Source organism: Colletotrichum karsti (genome assembly GCF_011947395.1).
Source record: "Colletotrichum karsti strain CkLH20 chromosome Unknown Scaffold63, whole genome shotgun sequence".
NCBI lineage: Eukaryota > Fungi > Ascomycota > Sordariomycetes > Glomerellales > Glomerellaceae > Colletotrichum > Colletotrichum karsti.
The window spans coordinates 150427-168516 of record NW_024065963.1 but is presented as its reverse complement, the minus strand read 5'-3'; the positions used below and the strand labels follow the sequence as shown (position 1 = coordinate 168516).

General features: G+C 55.8%; 5 protein-coding genes across 5 annotated transcripts; 2 read left to right on the top strand and 3 right to left on the bottom strand.

Annotated features, from left to right (window-relative positions):
• Positions 1-1149: 1149 nt before the first annotated feature.
• On the top strand, positions 1150-3077 carry CkaCkLH20_12668 (flavin-binding monooxygenase; the record flags this gene model as incomplete). Its single annotated transcript, XM_038895381.1, has 3 exons — positions 1150-1726; positions 1781-2880; positions 2937-3077. The coding sequence occupies 3 exons, from the start codon at positions 1150-1152 to the stop codon at positions 3075-3077; spliced, it is 1818 nt and encodes a 605-aa protein (XP_038739330.1).
• A 732-nt stretch (positions 3078-3809) lies between these two features.
• On the top strand, positions 3810-4427 carry CkaCkLH20_12667 (tetratricopeptide repeat domain containing protein; the record flags this gene model as incomplete). Its single annotated transcript, XM_038895380.1, has 1 exon — positions 3810-4427. The coding sequence occupies one exon, from the start codon at positions 3810-3812 to the stop codon at positions 4425-4427; it is 618 nt and encodes a 205-aa protein (XP_038739329.1).
• An 820-nt stretch (positions 4428-5247) lies between these two features.
• Positions 5248-5580, bottom strand: CkaCkLH20_12666 (uncharacterized protein; the record flags this gene model as incomplete). Its single annotated transcript, XM_038895379.1, has 1 exon — positions 5248-5580. The coding sequence occupies one exon, from the start codon at positions 5578-5580 to the stop codon at positions 5248-5250; it is 333 nt and encodes a 110-aa protein (XP_038739328.1).
• A 6291-nt stretch (positions 5581-11871) lies between these two features.
• Positions 11872-14262, bottom strand: CkaCkLH20_12665 (ubiquitin-conjugating enzyme; the record flags this gene model as incomplete). Its single annotated transcript, XM_038895378.1, has 3 exons — positions 11872-12326; positions 12394-13446; positions 13926-14262. The coding sequence occupies 3 exons, from the start codon at positions 14260-14262 to the stop codon at positions 11872-11874; spliced, it is 1845 nt and encodes a 614-aa protein (XP_038739327.1).
• A 666-nt stretch (positions 14263-14928) lies between these two features.
• On the bottom strand, positions 14929-16527 carry CkaCkLH20_12664 (uncharacterized protein; the record flags this gene model as incomplete). The annotated part of the gene is made up of 5 exons (XM_038895377.1): positions 14929-15308; positions 15362-15403; positions 15457-15717; positions 15768-16384; positions 16436-16527. 5 exons carry the CDS (start codon positions 16525-16527, stop codon positions 14929-14931), a joined length of 1392 nt encoding a protein of 463 aa, XP_038739326.1.
• Between the last annotated feature and the right edge of the window lie 1563 nt (positions 16528-18090).

Here is an 18090-nt window from a genome sequence, read left to right as displayed (position 1 = left end):
CTTGAGTGAAAGTCCAGAAGAAACAGACACATTCATCAACAACTGATCTGGATAGCATCTAGTCGGGTTTGTGGTACTAAAGTCAAGTGAGGAGATCTGGTGTTGGGCACAGCTGCGACAAACTTCTGGGACAGACATAAGAAGCACACGACAGACAACTAGAGCATCCAACTATGAGGCTTACATCATCTGCTGACTTCACTTGACTCTTAACTGTGAATTCAGAGCGCAATATTATTCAGATAGAATGGAAGCTTGAATAACTCCGAGCAAGTGAGTGACCGCGCGGGGCCTGACAAACGCGGATAACACCCAGACATGCCGTGAATTCAGTAGAAACGCGTCATCTACTAAACATTAGATGTAAAAACACTCTTCTTAACCCACATACAATTGCCTGAGGTGTTTTGTCTTGCGGCCCATGAAGTATGCGCAGGAGCTGAGCGATGAAATATGACTGCTTGAAGCCCGTCCAAAACGACTCGCACAACTCAGAACACTTGGTCGCAAAACACACCAAGCCGGCAACCCCATCATGGAGGTGAAATCCAACCATAAAAACCGCGCACCACCCTTCACATACGGACCGAAACCTCTCTCGTCCTACCTTCCAAATCGACTGAGCCAAGACCGACACCCACGAATCCCTCACCCATCTCTTACATAATTCGACCGCTTAAAGCCGCATCCAATCCCACCACAACCGCCACGCCGCAGCATCTCAATTGGCCGCGACTCGACGATCACAAGCGGGGGGAAGATGATCAGATAAGATTATCTCACCCATCCCACCTCCCAGCTCCCCTCCTCCCCCTCCACCAAAAACCTTAGCAAACGCAACCGCACGCCGGAGACCATCCGAACTCGGGATTGAGAACCCGCGAACATGCCACGGCCCAATAAAAATTGGAAATGGCCCGCGGGGCCGCCGCAGCTGTACGGCGGAACGGTGGCGGGTACGAAGCCGCTTTAAGCTATCTGACGCTATCGCGCTCTCTTATGTACGACATGGCCGCCCCCGATTTCTCCGATGCGCCGCCCGCCGGCAGTTCTTCAGCGCTTCCTCCCGCAACCCCTCCCCGCCTCCTCACCCCCCTTGCACGAATTCTCTGAGACATCGCCGAGGGACGACTTGACCAGAAAAATATCATGGACGGCACGAAGCTCCCCGAACTACCGGACCTCAAACTCCAAGAGGGCGTCAAGAAAGAAGATGTCGACGCGGGGAAGTTGACGGCCGAGTGGCTCTCGAAACTCGAGAAGCGGTTCGCCGAGAAGACGTTTGCGGGGTTGGGAGATTTGTTCATCGACAACTGCTGGTGGAGGGACATCGTCGGCCTCTCGTGGGACTTCACCACCAAGCATGGACAGGAGGCGATCGGCAACTACCTGGCGACGGCGGATCACGGGCTCTCGGCGCTCCTGCCCCGGATGGCGGGCGGGTTGCAGCCTTTGCTGGTCGATTTTGGCGGGCAGGTCTGGATCCAGTCTGGGTTCACGTTCAAGACGCCGCACGGCGAGGGTAAGGGGCTGCTGAAGCTGATGAACGTCGGCGTCGGGGAGTGGAAGGCTTGGACTGTTTTCACGCAGCTCGAAAGGCTTGATTACATGGACGAGTTGGAGAAGGAGAGGGCTGCTTGTGTTCCGCCGGCACTGGCGCCCGCCACGAACGGCGTGAACGGGCACGCTGAGGCGGAAGATCCGCAGGTTTTGGTCATTGGCGCAGGTAAGTCTTGGGATTCGAGGTACTGTCAAACAACGGAACTGACACAATCTTCAGCTCAGGCCGGGTTGATGCTGGGCGCGCGCCTCCAGCACATGGGCATCAAGACGCGTCTCCTCGAAAGAAGCTCTCGGCTGGGTGACTCGTGGAGGAAGAGATACCAGAGCGTCACGCTCCACACGCCGACCTATACAGACCACTGGGCCTACATGAAGATCCCCGAGACATGGCCCCGGTTCCTCACGGGAGACGAGGTCGCCGAGTTCATGGAGCACTACGGCCAGCTCATGGGTCTCGACATCCAGTACGACACCGAAGTCACAAAGGTGACCTACGACGAGGCGGCGAAGAAGTACACCGTTCAAGTCACGACGCCAGAGGGACCGCAAACGCTGCGTGCGAAGCACGTGGTGCTCGCTACCGGCCTCTTCGGCGACGAGCCCATCATCCCTGAGTTCAAGGGGCAGGAGACCTTCAAGGGCCAGGTCTACCACTCCAAGCACCACAGATCCGCCGCCGACGTCCCGGATGTGCGGAACAAGAAGGTGGTCGTCATCGGGTCAGCGACGAGCGGCCACGACATCTCGGCCGACTTCGTCGCGCATGGCGCCAAGGACGTGACCATGATGCAGCGGCGCGCGATCTACTCCATCTCGCGTGAATCCTGGGAGAACTTCATGCTGGCGTTGTGGCGGATCGACGGGCTGAGCACGGAGGAGGCGGACATCGTGGGCAACGCGATACCGTTGGCCGTTATCAGGGCGATGAGCATCGGGCTAACGAAGATGATGGCCCAGCACGACAAGTTTGTACACGATGGGCTGAAGAAGGCCGGCCTGGCGCTGAAGGAGGGTGACGACGGGTACGGGCTGGCTGATTATCAGTTGATCAAGGGCGGACAGTACTACATCGACCAAGGGGCGAACGAGATGATCATCGACGGCAGGATCAAGATCCAGAGATGCGAGGAGGGCGTGAGGGAGTTTGTGGAGGACGGCCTGGTGCTCGCTGACGGGACGAAGCTTGAGGCGGATGTTGTGGTGCTTGCGACGGGGTTCCAGAAGGAGACATCGACGATTGAGAAGTTGATGGGCTCGGATGTTTCGAAGAGGTTGCGCAAGTTTGGGCAGTTGGATGAGGAACAGGAGAGATCTGGGGTAAGTTTTGAGATCTACTCGATTAGCGTGGATGTGTTACTGACGATGATTCGCAGTGGTGGCGATCGACCGGTGTACCTGGGTTCTGGTACATGACCGGCAGCTTCATGTACTGCCGGCAGTTCTCTGTACCTTTGGCGTTGCAGATTGCCGCAGTTGAAAAGGGGCTGAACAAGTCTTACTACAAGGAGCAGTGAGATGTTAAGCTGTAAGGAGGGGTCCGGATCATGTTTACTCTGGGTTTGACGGGATGTATTTGCGACGGCGCTCAACGTGGCTGGGTATGGGTTGGCATTGCGGTTTTCTGGTGCATCAACTGCCACCGGTTTTAAAAGCGTAGCATTAGTTAGGTAACTTGCATAGATGAATGGTTATTGAGAGGATTCCTGCAAATGCGATTGAGGTCAGTGAATGCTCTCACTTGGTGTAAGTGCAGTGTCACCAACACTCTGGACTTGCCTTGGTTGGGGCGAGATTGCAGCAGAGCCAAAGACGAATGAAGTATCCAAGTATTACTACATCACAAATGCAGAACACTCAAATCTAAAACATGATCGGAATTCACAAGTCTCATTGTTGGAATGCTAGATCTGAGAAGACAACCTCTGTGTTCACTGGGTAGATGTGGACCTCCCGTCAGCACATGCAAAGACACTGGAGGTCCAGTGCTATCAGCACGTGACGGCGCGTCGATAAGCCTAAATCCAGAGAAGTGTCCTCAGTCCACCTATTCCCAAAAGGTCCGATCCCAGGACGACCAGCTGGCTTCAAACACCACCACAACGACAACCCACGATCTAACGACTCCCGTCGCCTTCACCCAACCCCACGACCAAAGATACCCGAAGACGACGACGACGACACAACCTGCTCCAAACGAAACCTCCTACTTAATTTCCCCGAAAACAACCACACACAAACCGCCCAAGATGACGGACCTCACACACTTCGACCTCCTCCCCCTCCAAATAGAGCCCCAGTCCAAGGCGATCACGACAACGTCCAAGTCGCGCGCCCTCAACGCCGAGCTGGCCCAGCTCAACGCCCTCCACCGCTCCCTCGTCACCTCGGACACGACGACGCAGCACGGCGTGCCCCCGCCCCCGATGCCCGTCAACCCCAAGCGCTCCGCCAACGTCTCCAAGCTGCGCGACAGCGGCAACGCCGAGTTCCACAAGAAGAAGTACGCCGAGGCCGTCAAGTTCTACACCCTCGGCCTGCAGATGGCCCTCACCAGGCCCCTCTGGGAGCCCTCCCAGCTCGTCCGCGAGGAGGTCGCCAGCCTGTACGCCAACCGCGCCCAGGCCCACATGGCCCTGCAGCAGTGGGCCGAGGGGTCCGTCGACGCCGAGGCCAGCGTCGAGGCGCGCAAGGTCGGCAACGCGAAGGCCTGGTGGCGCCGCGGGAGGTGTCTGATGGAGATGGGCCGCCTCGAGGAGGCGAGGGACTGGGTTGGCAAGGCTCTCGAGTACGAGGGCGAGGAGGGCGAGCTCGTCGCGCAGCTGAAGGAGATTGAGGCCAAGATTGAGAAGAAGGAGAGTGCTTGAGTGCGCACAGGACCGGAGGCGTTTGGGATCATCATCAAGGCGGGCCGCTTCTGAGCCGCGCAGCGCAACATATTCGCGACAGGCACTTGGCGGAGACGAGGCCGAGCCAAGGGCAGGACAGGACGGTATCGGAGGATCGACGGATCGCATCATAGGTCAGCGGTGGATCGAGGTCAGCTGCGCTTAGGAACCTGCCCCAGGTCGATTATCTTTGCGGGGACGTCGTAGCACGTCGCAATCACGAGCAACAGGTCTGGGTGGAATTGGGCCGTTCAGCATTTCTAGTATACCACATGTACCAATACCAAAGACTATGAAACCCCTTCCCCAATCCGTGAAAAGCCGTGACGTGATTCGAGTGGTCGTCTCGGGAGTCATGCTTAAGAGAAGAATCGAAGAGGTATGTAACGGGGCCGAAGCGTGAGTAAACCATTTAAACACTATGCGTGGGATGTCGTCATTGCGGTTTCGCTCCGACATCCTCTGGATATCCCAACAGACCAACTGAAAAAACATGCATGAGGGTGCTCGTGTCCACAGCCGCTCATTTCCCATTATCCTCCCTTGCTGCCATTTACAGGTCCATCAACTCGTTTTCGGCTCGGTGCCGCTTTGTATGGCTGTGCTGTCCGCGGGTCGGAGCATCAAGCCAGCCATCTCATGGCCTGGGCCATTCTTTCGTCCCCTTCACATCCTGTTCGTCGTGTCGGTCGCCGGTTATGATGGTTTCCGGTCGTGGACAGAAGTTTCGTGCTATTCGATGCGAACGGCCTCCGACGGCCGTTCTTTTGTGTGGGTTGACTAATGACTTTGATGTGGCTTACGCAGCCGTCGTCTTCTCAGTCAGAGTCTTGCCGCGCGGACGCATGACGGCATCCTGGCTGCTCATTCTCCTGTCCAGCGCACGCTCCAGCTTGGCACCGAGGGCCAGCTTGCTCATGTTGGCAGTCTTCTCCTCGCTCAGGGTGACTCTTTGGGAGCTCAAGGCCTTGTTCTCCATGCGGTCGAGGCCGGTCGCGATGTCGGCGATCTCGGCGTGAGCCGAGTCGTTCGTCTGGACGGTGTTTGCGAATGAGGGCGCCATGCTGTAGGTACTGTATCGCACAGAGGCTCGCACCTGAGGGACGGAAGATTGTGTCAGAACAGCAGTCATTTTGGTCGGAGTTGGAGAGGACGGAGACGAAGAGGGAGTGCAGGTGGGAGTCGAAGGGGGAAGAGTTGGGATTAAGACGGCAGACGAGGTCCGGGTTGTGGGAGGTAAAGAGAGCAGTCGGGAGGTGCGGCGTCAAAGAGCCCAAAGGTAAAAGGGATCAGGATGGAGGCGCAGCAGGGAGGGAAGAACAGACGGTAAGGCTTGCTTGCTTGCTTGGGTGGTGAGGAGGTCGGTCGGTGAGGAGAGGGTAAAGACGGAGACAGCACACTAGGTCTGGGGAAGGAGAATAGGGAAGAGCAAAGCTAGAAAGGCAATATCAGGAGACTTGACAACGTACTGAGGGTGCCATAATGGGACGAGAAGAGTCGAGGGAGGTAGGCATGGTAATTTTTTGACTTTTGCGGGATCCCTGCTTGGGAAAAAAAGGTTCGTCGATGTGGCCGTCCCGTCCAGTGTGCAGTGTGCAGCGTTGACGAGAATGGTTCGAGTTTCCACAACCCGGGGCTTGCTTCACGAATGTCGGACCAAGCAGGACGGGTATCCGTACTTGGTACAGGGAGGAGAAGGAATTGGGACGACGGGCGAGGAGCGAGCGGGCTGTGAGTCTGTGGTTCTAATTTTTTCGAGCGGCGCACGGCGTGGGCGTAGGCGGCAGCGGCAGCGGCAGCGGTAGCGGCAGCAATTGACAGGTATCGGTATCGGTAGGGGAGGAGGAGGAGGTCGCTTCGGGGCGAGAGGCGAGAGTGAGTTCACTGGAGACCGTGAAGAATGCAGGCGGCTGCGAGAGTGGTTGGCTGGGGAGTTGGAAGTGGATTGTTGTCGGTACAAAGTGGAATGGAGAGGATGTCGAGGTCAAGGTGAGAGAGATTTGGCGAGATTGGAGTTCGGGGGAGACTTGAGTCTTGGAGACGATCGATGGGTCCGAACTGGGGACTGGGTCCTGGGTCGTATCGTGCAGAAGGGGTCGCTGTGGGTGAGCAAGAGGGGAGATTTGGGCGAGGCGACGGGAGGATGGTGGAAAAGAGGGATGGATTTTGATGAAATGAGAAGACGGAGTGAGAGAGAATGAGGAGACAATGGAAAACACGGAGAAGGGAGACGAAATGCAGGTTCAGGAATCAGGATCAGGATCAGTCAGGTTCGGGCGGAAGCGAGACGAGGGAACCCGGGACTGGAAAGGGAGGAAGAGGAAGGCACGGAAATAATTAGGCAGGCAGGCAGGAGGCACCGATAGGGACAGTGAATGAGTGACAGAGGCAAGAGGCAGGCGCGTACCTTGGCCATCCAGGTTAGCTGGACCTGCCTTTACCGCAGTGGTCGTAGGCTGAATCTTCAGGCAGGAACAGAGGGCGGGAAATGGCAGAGAAAGGCAGCCACGTTCAATCAGCAGGAGCCAGTGAGATAGTGAGATGCAAGTGCCTGCCTTCTTCATCCATAGGGGCAGGAGTTAGGGGCAGGAGAGCACTTACCCTCCGTCCCTCTTGCCCTGAGTCCTGCTGTGTCGGTAGCAAGAGCAGGAAGGAGGAAAGGGAGTGACTGCTGTGGTACCTGCCTGGGAAAGGGCGCCTCAATCTCAAACAGATCAGGAGAAGTCGCACCTGAGTGGACAACATACCTTGCGCGTGGGTCCAGCCGAACGGCCTTGCCAGTGATGGTGGAGCCGGTCTTCTGCCACGGCGCAAGCAGCAGCCATGTGCAGAACAGGGATCTAAAGACAGGGGGACGAGATACGTACCTACTCCAGTACAGGCCGATCCATGCTTTCTGTTTAGCCGTTTTTTTCATCTCACTGCGCTTTTGATATCGCCATGAATACGCATCATACACGATTGTCATTCTATACGAAGCATGAGCAAGAGGTAGGCGCAATGTATCAGTATCGATGAATCTGACAGGTTGACTAATTCCCATTTCCCAGCCTTTTCTTTTCTCCGACACCACGTCTACCCATCAGCAAGCAAACTTTCACTATTGCCATTTGCTATCGAGAAATGGGAATAGCAACTCTCCTCCTTCCTCCCGTTCGGACATTTCCAATGGTACGCGTGCGCAGTGCCGGGGTACGTATCCGTACAAATCAATTAATCTGTGGCAGGAGTCTCCAGCCCGACCCGACAATCCAAGACGGATCTTCCCTCGTCAAGTCAGAAACCCCTCAGAAAGAGACGAGAGAACTGAGCCTCTGACGGCTTACGGCTGAATTTCTTCTTCTCGGTACAAACCAGACGACATCATCGTCTCCGTCTGCCGCGTTTCATTCCCAGGTCTGCGGGTGCCAATGTTTCCCAGATACCCGTTACGCAGTACTATCCATTTCCGACCTACAGAGTACCCTGCCATATCCCGTTTCTTCCACTCTTTGTTGTTTTCTTCTTCCCAGTCCCATGTCGCATATCCCGCGATGCTAAGACCCGACCACCACGCATCCCGTTGGACTTACACGCCTTAGCCCTGGGCCCTTGAAAAGTCCCGATCCCAATCATCGCCGTCGCCGTCGCCGTCGCTATCGTCAGCCTGCGTCTGCCGCTGTGAGCGTTGTATCTGCGCCTGCCTCTGCGCCTGCATCTGGACCCCCAACCGCCATACTCGCCGCCTCCTCCTCCGCCGGATGCGTCGACTTGCAGTCCAAAGCTGAATGGACACCCGCAAAAATAATCAAAGACGACGACAGAAACAGTAATCAATTATCGACCTTCCAAATACCCAACCGCCTCCGCCGCCGCCGCCTTCCACTCGCTCGCTCGCTTGCTCATTCATCCATCAATCAATCAACTTTGCTCGGTTCATCCAGCCGGCCACCACCACCCATCCTCCACCACTCACACGTCTAAACCGCGCCTACCGAGTACGGATACTCTGCACAGTCTAGCCCCTCGTATGCATCATGTAAGATATGGCTCCGTGGCCACCAACTATTGCCCGGAGATACGATGCACTACGGAAACCATAAGGAAACCATAAGGGGCCCGCCCGCTCAGACTCCGACATCAGCGAAAAGGGGGCACGGGGCCGCCAATCCAGATAGTGTAGGAATCAACCGGAGGAATACTCGCACATCGCCTTCCTCCCCTCACGCCTCTACGAGTGCTGGTCTAGTCACCCGTTTCCGGCTTCATCATCCGCCTCCGTCTCATGAACACATTGCTACATGCCACCAGATCCAACAGTTATTGACGCGTTGAAGGGGCGCGGGACCCTCTCCAGTCAAATCATTCTTCACCACAAGACAAGACATGCTCACACCCACTCGTCAGAACCACAGACACTTACCCAGGAACACATCGCGACTCCCACGTGTCGCCTGCATCAATTGAGTTTGGGCCGCTTTTCACTGCTCTTTCTTGTGTGTGCTCATGCCACCACCAACTGCCAACTACCATCCATCCATCGTATCCGTATGCCCGCGGATATGCTGCCCTACTTCGGCCACATATGTACGCTGCGACGCAGTCAGCCTTCATCTCCGGCATTCCTTCCGCAAACCGCCGGATCGCTGCCAGATCTTGCGCCATGAAGCAGATCGCAACATCCGCAGTGTCCGAACGAAGCCGAGTCGATGACTGTCAGACAGGTCTCGGTCACCATCAAACCGCCGGTTGGTCATCTCCGCTTACACGCTAGACCTCGTCCGCAATGCGTTTTAGACCATTGTCGATCGTCTTGGCCCAACTGGATGCCCGATGCCCAAAATAATTTCTGCAGTGACCTGTGACAGATTCATTTGCAATCCTGCCCTTCAACAAGGTGGTAAAATTGATACCACCACAATTACGGTGAAGGACAACAGGATGTGCTGCTGGGACAGGCGGCGAGCGGGCCGCAGCAGGCCATGAGGACACCGGCCGGACCGCCAGCCTCAACCCAGCGTGTTTGTTCTTCAGTGAAAGACAACTTGGCATCGTCTGGCGCCGCTGAGCAATCTCCAAACTGCGTCCAACTTTGCCGCTTCGAAAACGGCTACAGAATGACGACTGCTCATCCAAGACCCTGCGACTGTCGATCGGCATTTGATGAGACCAGCCACCAGTCGGCAATTCTCGTCTCCATCGACGCATCTCGACTGCTTCACTTCGCCGGGAATGGCACACACTTTTACAACCACACGCACACAGGGGCCAGTCTCAGATCGTGTGCCTCTTTGTGTCTTCCGCCCTCTCACACCATCAACACCGCCATGCCGCCCTCCTCAGACCACTTTCAATACCACTTTGGTCTGACGGACGACGCCAGTGGCTGGTTCCCCTCATCTTCGTATCTTCCCCCTCATCGTACTTCTCACGCGTGTCCCCCTCTGGCTTCTCTACTGCATGCCGGGCACGTGGCAAACACACCCCATTCCCAGCCGCCGGGCACCACCTGGCCTCGTGGACCGCATGGGGTTTTAACAGACGGCACCTCCCTATCGCCCGTATGGCCAATTGCGACGCCGTCAAGTTGCTGTCTTGCCTGCCGTGGGAATAGACTTCACATCACTGGGACCTTGAATGCGGCACCATCTTGGATTACCTTTTGAACGAGTCGCCCAAGTTGGCACTCGACTATTTCATGATTCGTGCCCTTGACTTCCACCGCCGTACGGTGATGATCAAGCTCAGCAGGCGGAACTAATCTCATTTCTACGTGCTTCACGAAGCTTTGGGCAACCACCACTCACCTGGCCGCCCTGGTCCGTCGAAACTTCCCAGCTCTCGAGTTTCATTAAGCATGTCATCCCCAATAGCCCCTCGTTTCCGGGCCTGGCCACGCCTTGGCTTTCATTTGACTTCTTCCGAATGCCTCGTGTCAAGGTCGCGGTGCCCTATTCTCGGAACAGCTCAAGATTGCCGGCCCCGAGTCATGGCCTGTCCGGCTCGGACATGCTCTACGGATACTCAATGTTCAATGGGATAAACGGCTACTACCGCCCACTCACACGCGGTCTGAGTCCTGTGTCCACCTTTTCCACGTGGTGTCCCGCAATGCCTAGGTATGTAGGTGGGAACAGACTCCTGGGACCTCCAGACTTCCCAACGGCTGGTTCTGAGCTGGGTGGAAGTTTCCAAAACAACCAGCGGCTCGACTCAGGTTTGTCACTTCTCGAGCCGACACTGACGGCCGCAACCCTGCACGGCCGGCCGCGAAGTCAAGTCAGGACGCCAATACCTACCCCGACAGCCGCTAAGCGCCAATTCCAGGGCCATCGTTGTCTCGTTGCGCGTCGCTGCCCCGGCCGTTGTTGAACGGGCCTCCGCGGCCGACGCGTTCCCAACAAACCCCAACCGGACCGTTGATCGTGTCTGCTTGCAACGCTGCGTTACTCTCAGGTGGGTCGGTTTGTCAGTTCAAAACCAGTACGACCTGCACACACAGCTTCTGAGCTCGATTTTCCTCCGACGACCTGGGTCGAAACGTATCAGCTGTGCTAGGGAAAGACGATCAATGTACGCCCAAGGCTGGCCTTTTGTTTGGGCAATTTACCGGGACACGATATCAACAAGACAAATCTGCGCAAGCGGCTACGCAAAAGTTAGAATTGCGCCAATCACTCGAATCCGGACTGATTCAACATCCATGCGCCAACGCGTCCGTGTTAGCCGGGCGTCTGTCTCAAGGCATCAACCAACGGCAGCCCCGCCAGTTGGGGGAAACGGCGCCGAGTTGCAGCCTGACGTTGACCGCCGACTGCGTTTCTACCTCACTACCCGTAGGTTGTCCACGAACCTCACTTCTTCCGAGGCTGTACACGAGAACGAGCGCACTGGCCGCCTCCAGTACCGGAGCGGCGGATCCTGAAGCTCGGAGCGGAGCAAGCTCCAGTTGCAGCCAAGATTTTCAATGGAGGGTGGTAGGACCGCGGTGAAGACAGGCCGGTGCTTCATGTAAGTTTGCTTCTACCCTTCTCGTTTGCTTCGGTTGCGTGAAATTGAGGTGGCCTTACCTTCAAACTTCTGGATTGCTTCTGTGCTTGTGTCATCCGATGAAACGATTGTTCTCGGGCGCATACATGAAGGTAAACAGACATCGCTTGTCGCCATATCAACTTACAATACCTCGACACCACGCGAGACCAAGTGATCAGTCACCACCGTGGCATGTGGAAGTTCCAGTTCGGCAGTGGAAACCAGCAATCTCTAACTGTCACCTCTCTCCATGAGGTCGTTATCGAGCTCAACGGTCTTTAAAACGACCTTTCGATCATATGGCCAAGAATAGAACCTCCTCATGACAAGCATGTATAGAAGGATGATCAGCATACTGCATACTTTTAGACAATTTTATAAACTCGCTTGGTGTTCTGAACTACTACTTCATCTAGCCTGTAAGCCTGGCATCCTCGGCATCACCCTCGTCAGCCCATTGCGAACCGGCCAACTTGACAGCCGCGATTCCATCCCTAAACCTATGCCGGGACACGCTGTCCATGCAACTGTGAGCCTCCTTCCAGCCACAAATAACCGGCAAGATCTCCCTCCACGTCAGCTCGAAGTGCTTCCGGACGACCTCCGACCAAACGTTCTTCCCCGACGGACCGTTCTGCAGCTTCTCCAGCCACTGCCCCATGCCGAAGTAGACAGTATCGGACCGGACGCCGGTGTCATACTTGGCCAAAACGTCCGGGCTCGCATAAACGACGTCGCTGCCCGGCTCGTTGAACCACGGCCGAGGGCAGAAGACCATGGCCTGTATGGAAACGAGGACTTGAAGAAGGGTGGACTTCACCGGGATCCAGGGCTCGCCGTCCCACGTTCCGAGCAGAGAAAGACAGACTGCGTACGTTAGCTTGCGATCCAAACATAGCGTCAAGTAATAGGTGATGATGCGGCGTCATCTTACCCTTTCCGTCGACATATAAGTTGGGGTTAATTCTGCGATCAAGAGACGTCGTCTTAAACAGGACATGAGGCGGTTCGCGGGGGTACTCGACATCGCAGAACAGGTCGAACTCGAAGAGGCCGTTCTCGTAGGGAGTATCTGCGGGGCCCGTGATCAAGACCTTCATCGCGTCCAACCTATCGCCGTCGTAGCGGACAAAAATACCCTCGGGGAGACAAGATCTCAGAATCGACAGCTCTCGTACCAGACGCTTCATCCGTCCCGGGGCTGGGGTGAAGTCCCGCGTCTCCTTCAATGCGTCGCTGAAGCGATACTCCGAGAGCCAATCCCTGCTTTCGACCTCTGCGACCTTGTTGTCTGACAGCCACTTGCGAAGTTCCTCGTTCCTCTCCTGACGGGCACTGCTCGGATCCCTCGGTGCTTCACTCGAGGAGCCCAACGCTGCTTTCGCGGCAAGTCTATGCTTCGCGGCAAAGTGACAGATTCGGCGGCACATAGCCTTCGTGTCTTTGGCATTCTCGCCATGCACTTGGCGATGCTTCATTACCGCCTGCGCTTGACGCGCCAACGCCGGAAAGAAGCTGGCGAGGGGCTTCACATGGTCAATGTTTGACCGCTTGTGACTCGGTCCGACCACAGCCTTGCCTTTACCCTTAACATCTGGGCCGCCGCTCTCAGGGGCTTTGGATGGCTCTCTATCAACCCGGCCGAAAGCCAAAGGGAGAATCGTCTTGGCAAACGGGTAGACTGGTCGAGTTTCGTAAACGATCGAAGCTGATAGGGGGTGATTGGCGAGGACGTTGACGAATCTGAAGAGCGCATTATAAAGGATGGCATGGTCAACCACCGTCTCGATGCGATCGTCCCGGAGCAGCTCTGCCATTCTGATGATTATAGGGCTCCTGCGTATCATCGCAAGCAAGATTTTTGGGGGATCCTGGTCGAAGCGGCTGTTCCGCTCCTTTTTCGGCCAGACTCTTGCAAGCTCCGTGAGAACACCAGGAAGAGCCGCTAGACTTAGGGTCTTTTCCAAGAGGTTCGGGAAACGCCACGCTGTGGTTGACTCGTCAGATGATGAATCTCTGCTATATCCTATGCCGTTTTGACCTGACCCGTCTGTCGAACCCATAGCGGGCACGGCCTGACGGTTGGTTGGCTGATCATTTATCGGTAAGTCTTGGTAAATAGACGCAAGTTTGTTTTGGGGATGGGCGTGGGGGCCGCAAAGAAGAGCGAAGATGTGAAAAAGCCGACTGGCGTCGCAACACCACTCCTCCACTCGCGTCCACGAGGAAGAAGAGGAATCGTAGGGTATGAGAGGGCCGCGAGAGGATTTCCAACTCAAACAACAAGGACGAAAAACCGTTCCGCACAGATATTTTGGGCATGTGAACCTCGTCTTCTGATCGTCATGAAGTCGAACGAGTAAGTTGACTGATACAGCGGCTGTGCGTGTTAGCTGAGGGAGCGTCAAACTCACGTCAACGAGGTTGGCGGAAAGTCACCCGAGAAATCCAAAGTAGTCAACTAACCTCGAATGGGCACTACAATGTCATGTGCATGGCCGAAAATGACACTGGGGTCGGTCCCCTTAACGTCGCCAGAGCAGCTTGGGCACTTGCGTTGAACCAAGCGCTGGACGAAACCGCGGATGACATGTTCTTCTTCCCTTTCTTGTTCTTCAGGGCACTCGTGTTCACCGACGTCCTGAATAGAACCCTGTCCCTCACCCCCTCCCTGTTCCTCTGGAGACGGTCCAGGGTTTAACGCGCATTGGACAATGTCAGCAAGGACGGCGACCAATGGATGAGAGGGATCGTTGAGGCTAGTGATGGTCTTCTTTCTGCTCGACGTGTCAGCAACGAGCATGTGATTCGGTTGGAGGATGAGCAAGCCCTACGACAAGAGGCCCAATCGAGAAGGCAAGCGATATGTCTTGAACCCAAGAGCGACAACCTTCCGGAGCAATCGGAACGAGAGACGTCTCAACAGAGAGGGTGACTTCGGACCGCGAGTTGACTTATCTGGTGCCATCTTGTTCAACTCCGCGGATACTGCACGTGTTTTCTGATTCCTGGGTGGCACGCTGACTGTCTGTCTCTGTTGGATTAGGTTTGAAAACCCCGGCATCTCTTCAAAACTTGTGCACGTTGGGAGAAGCTCGAGACAACGTTTCGAACATCTTGAGGCACTGGCAAGATCGAAAGCAAACGTTCGAAAGTCTCAGCGAAAGAAAATATTTGCAGGACCAACCTCTTCGGCTGAATGTTAAACTTCATTGGGTACAAGAGAGGTGCGATAAACGTGGTATTGCAAAAGTTTCATTGGCGCTGACGGACAACCACGAAAGCTTCGGCTTAGGCAGAAGCCACCAGGGTAAACGCATGGGAAGATAGAGCATTGATGATACGAATGTATTGTCCTCTCAGACGTAAATGTAGTTCTTCGAAAAGATGTCAAGTATATACAAGAAATGAATCTAGAAATCTTCGCCCACAAGTACGAGGCTCACTTGGGGCAGGAAAAACGGCCGCCCTAGAAAGCAGGGTTCGCGTTCTTGAGGAGCTGCTCAAAGTAGGCCTGGAACCACGTGCCGGCCTCGGGGGCGGGCTTGAGGGCGTCGCTCTTGCCGCAGTTGAAGTCGTAACGGGCCGCGGTGGTGTCAGAGGTACCGTCACTCTCGCCACCAGGCTTGACCCAGACGAACGCGTCGACGAGTGAAGAGCCCGTGTTGGTGGACGGGCGCGGGCCGAAACCAGTGCCGATGGCGTTGCACCAATCACCCCAAGCCTCTTGACCGGTAGGCTGCTTGCCGGAGCGGCCCTGATCGACGATGAACTGGGCGTCCCAGCCTTGGGCCTTGAGAAGAGGGGAGATGGCCTCGATGTAGTGTTTCTCGTCGTAGTTGGAATTGCCTGGAAGAGTTAGCCATTGAGCAAATAACAAGGACCTTGGCGTATACACATACCTTGAGTGTAAGGGGCAGGGGAGCTGACACTCCAAGCATTGTCTGAAAAGTATTAGAGGTTGACCAAAGGACGGAAGCAACGGATGGATACGAACAGTTGGCGACGTTGGTGACCAGTCCACGGAGAGCTTTGGGGCTACCGGCATCCTTGAAAACCTTCGCGTACATCTGGGCAGCCGGAGAGAGGTTGGCTTGCCAGCCGAGCCAACCCGCGTGGCCACCATCCAGGTACATGGCGACGTTTGGAAGGTTGAGCTTGGTGACAGCGTAGTTGGTGCACTCGAGATAAGCAGCTTGGGCACCAGAGCACTTGGCGACGTTCAGGTTGGTGACGAGGTTGGCAAGGGAGTCAGGCTCTAGATAGCAAGTTAGATGTTGCCGCAGAGATGAGCAGGAGAGGACGAACCAATAACAAGAATGATGCGAATGTCAGAGTACTTGAGAATCATGGTGCGGATGGCATCGATGTACTCCTTGTACTTGGCCACGCCACCATTTGCGATAGCGAACTCGCCGTTGGACGCAGCTGCGGCGCAGTCGCGGTCCGGGAGATCATAGACGACGAATTCACCGGCGTAGTTGGCACCAGCCTGATTCGCTTTGCGAATATCGGCCAAGGTGGCGTCGACCAAGGGGACCTTAGCTCGGGTGTCCATCCACATGAAGGTAGGGACCTTCGCAACCTTGGCGGCAGCGGTGGCCAGAGCAGGGCTCAGGGATGGAATAGCCAAAGTCGAGATCTCGGAAGCATAGTAGGAGTTGGCATAGAGATCGACGCCGACGAAGGGGTTGCCGGTGTAAGTAGCGCCCCCAGTCGGGACCGGAGTGGTGCCGGAGCTAATGGCGGTAGTTGTGACGCCGGCAGCGGTAGACGATGTCCGAGAAGGAGTGACGACAGCGGTTGAGCTCGGGGGAGCAGCGGCGCCGGGGATACACTGGCTGTACCACGCATTGTTGACGACACAGCTGCTGCCAGAAGCGCAGCATGTAGGGCCAGTCCAGCCGGTGCCACCACATTGCGACCTATGTTGTGTTAGTTCCCGTCTGTACGCTCCGGCGGGCGGGGGGTCTTACCAGGCAGCTCCGCAAGACTGTCTTTCCTCGATGGGAACAGCAAGAGCAACACTGCCCAGAAGAGCGGCGGCGAGAAGCGATCGTGCAGACATTGTTAAAATATGTACCCTTCGGGTCGTCTAGTGACTTGGTTCTGCGTGGACAACAGCTCGAAACTTGAAACGGACACCGGGGACCAACGCCCTTTTATGGTGTCCGGTATCTTCAAGAACCGCCAACTCCTTGAAAACCCACCGGTTACATTTTCGGATCGACGGGATGAAAGTGTTCTGGGCTCGTCGGACGAGGAGGCCCTCGCCCCACGATCTCGGAGCGAAGCTTCGGTGTTCTTAGCCTGATTGCCCCTTTCAGACAAGCGCCAAGCGAGCGGGCGAAGCCGTGTATAAGCCATCGTTATATGATGACCATGGTGTTATGGACGAGGCATCCGAAGCTAAGGTTGGATCCATGGTACCAGCTTTGGCAAAGGCATGTTGAGACCAGGGATAAAGGCTGGGCGTCGATGTAGGCTCGTCGGCGGCGGATCGTTGTGTGACCGTTTGTGATGTTTGATGGCCTTCGCGACAGAAGTCCGCCATTCGAGGTGTGGCCCGGCGTCGGGCTGGATGTAACGCAGCCGCCAGTCATCTCGGAGGCCACGCTCCATGATAGCCGTGAATGGAAGATGGTCTGGGTCATGGGGGCGCGATGGATGTGGGGAACATCGAGAAGGGTGCCATGAGGGGTCGGAAGGAGCTTCGAGTCTTCCGGTCGAGTCGTATTTCCAGCAAAACTTTGGCTGGAAGGACGGCTGTAGCACCCGAGATGAGCTGAACTTCAGGTGTCGTGCTGGGCGCGATCAATCAAGAAGCGGAAGCTTGCTCGATGAAGGAATCGCGAAAGTGTCCGCGGACGAGAACGGTTTGCCATGGGGTGACCAAGCTGGGGAATCGGAAGGCGTGTCGAAAGCGGCATGGCTCCAGGTACCGCCAGCGAGGGGAAACATGTTCCTGTTCCTGTCGCTGTATGTTTCTCTTGGGGAGACAATCTCTTGTTGAAGCCGAGCCGCACGCAAGGAACGGCAGGGGGCCATAAGCGAGTTGGGGAAACTTGGGGTTCGTGGTGGTCGGCGCCGGGTCGTTTGTGGTGCAGTGGCATTCGGCTCTGTCTTGAGTTGATGAATGCCCTGAGAGCAAGCAATCAATCGTTATTGCTTGACTAACAAGAATTAATGAGCACTTTGGCGTCCCAGGTTCGCGGTAGTGATCGATATTGATGTTGCTGTCGATCTGTAACTTGAATGACTTCATGCCATGTTTGCAGCGTCACGAACGTGATTTCGACAAGGCGTTTTGCGACAATGTGGTATAATAGGAGACCAAATTCAATTCTCTAGCTCGTAGAAGATTGTGTCACATCGTAAGACGTATCTGCTGGGGCGAATATGGTGCAAAGCCGGCCGGTGGGCGAGGTCACCTTGGTGGTGCTGATTGCGCGCCGTTGGGCTTGCTCGTCGGGGCCATTCGATCCGCCCTCTTGAAATCAGGGATATCGGGCTGTCTCCCATTTCAATAGTTTTGTCAGTGTAAGATTGCGGATGATTCCAAAGAAAACGGACGACGAAGTCGAAGCAGACGGAAAGACGGCGAGGTACCTACTTCACACCCGACGATGCC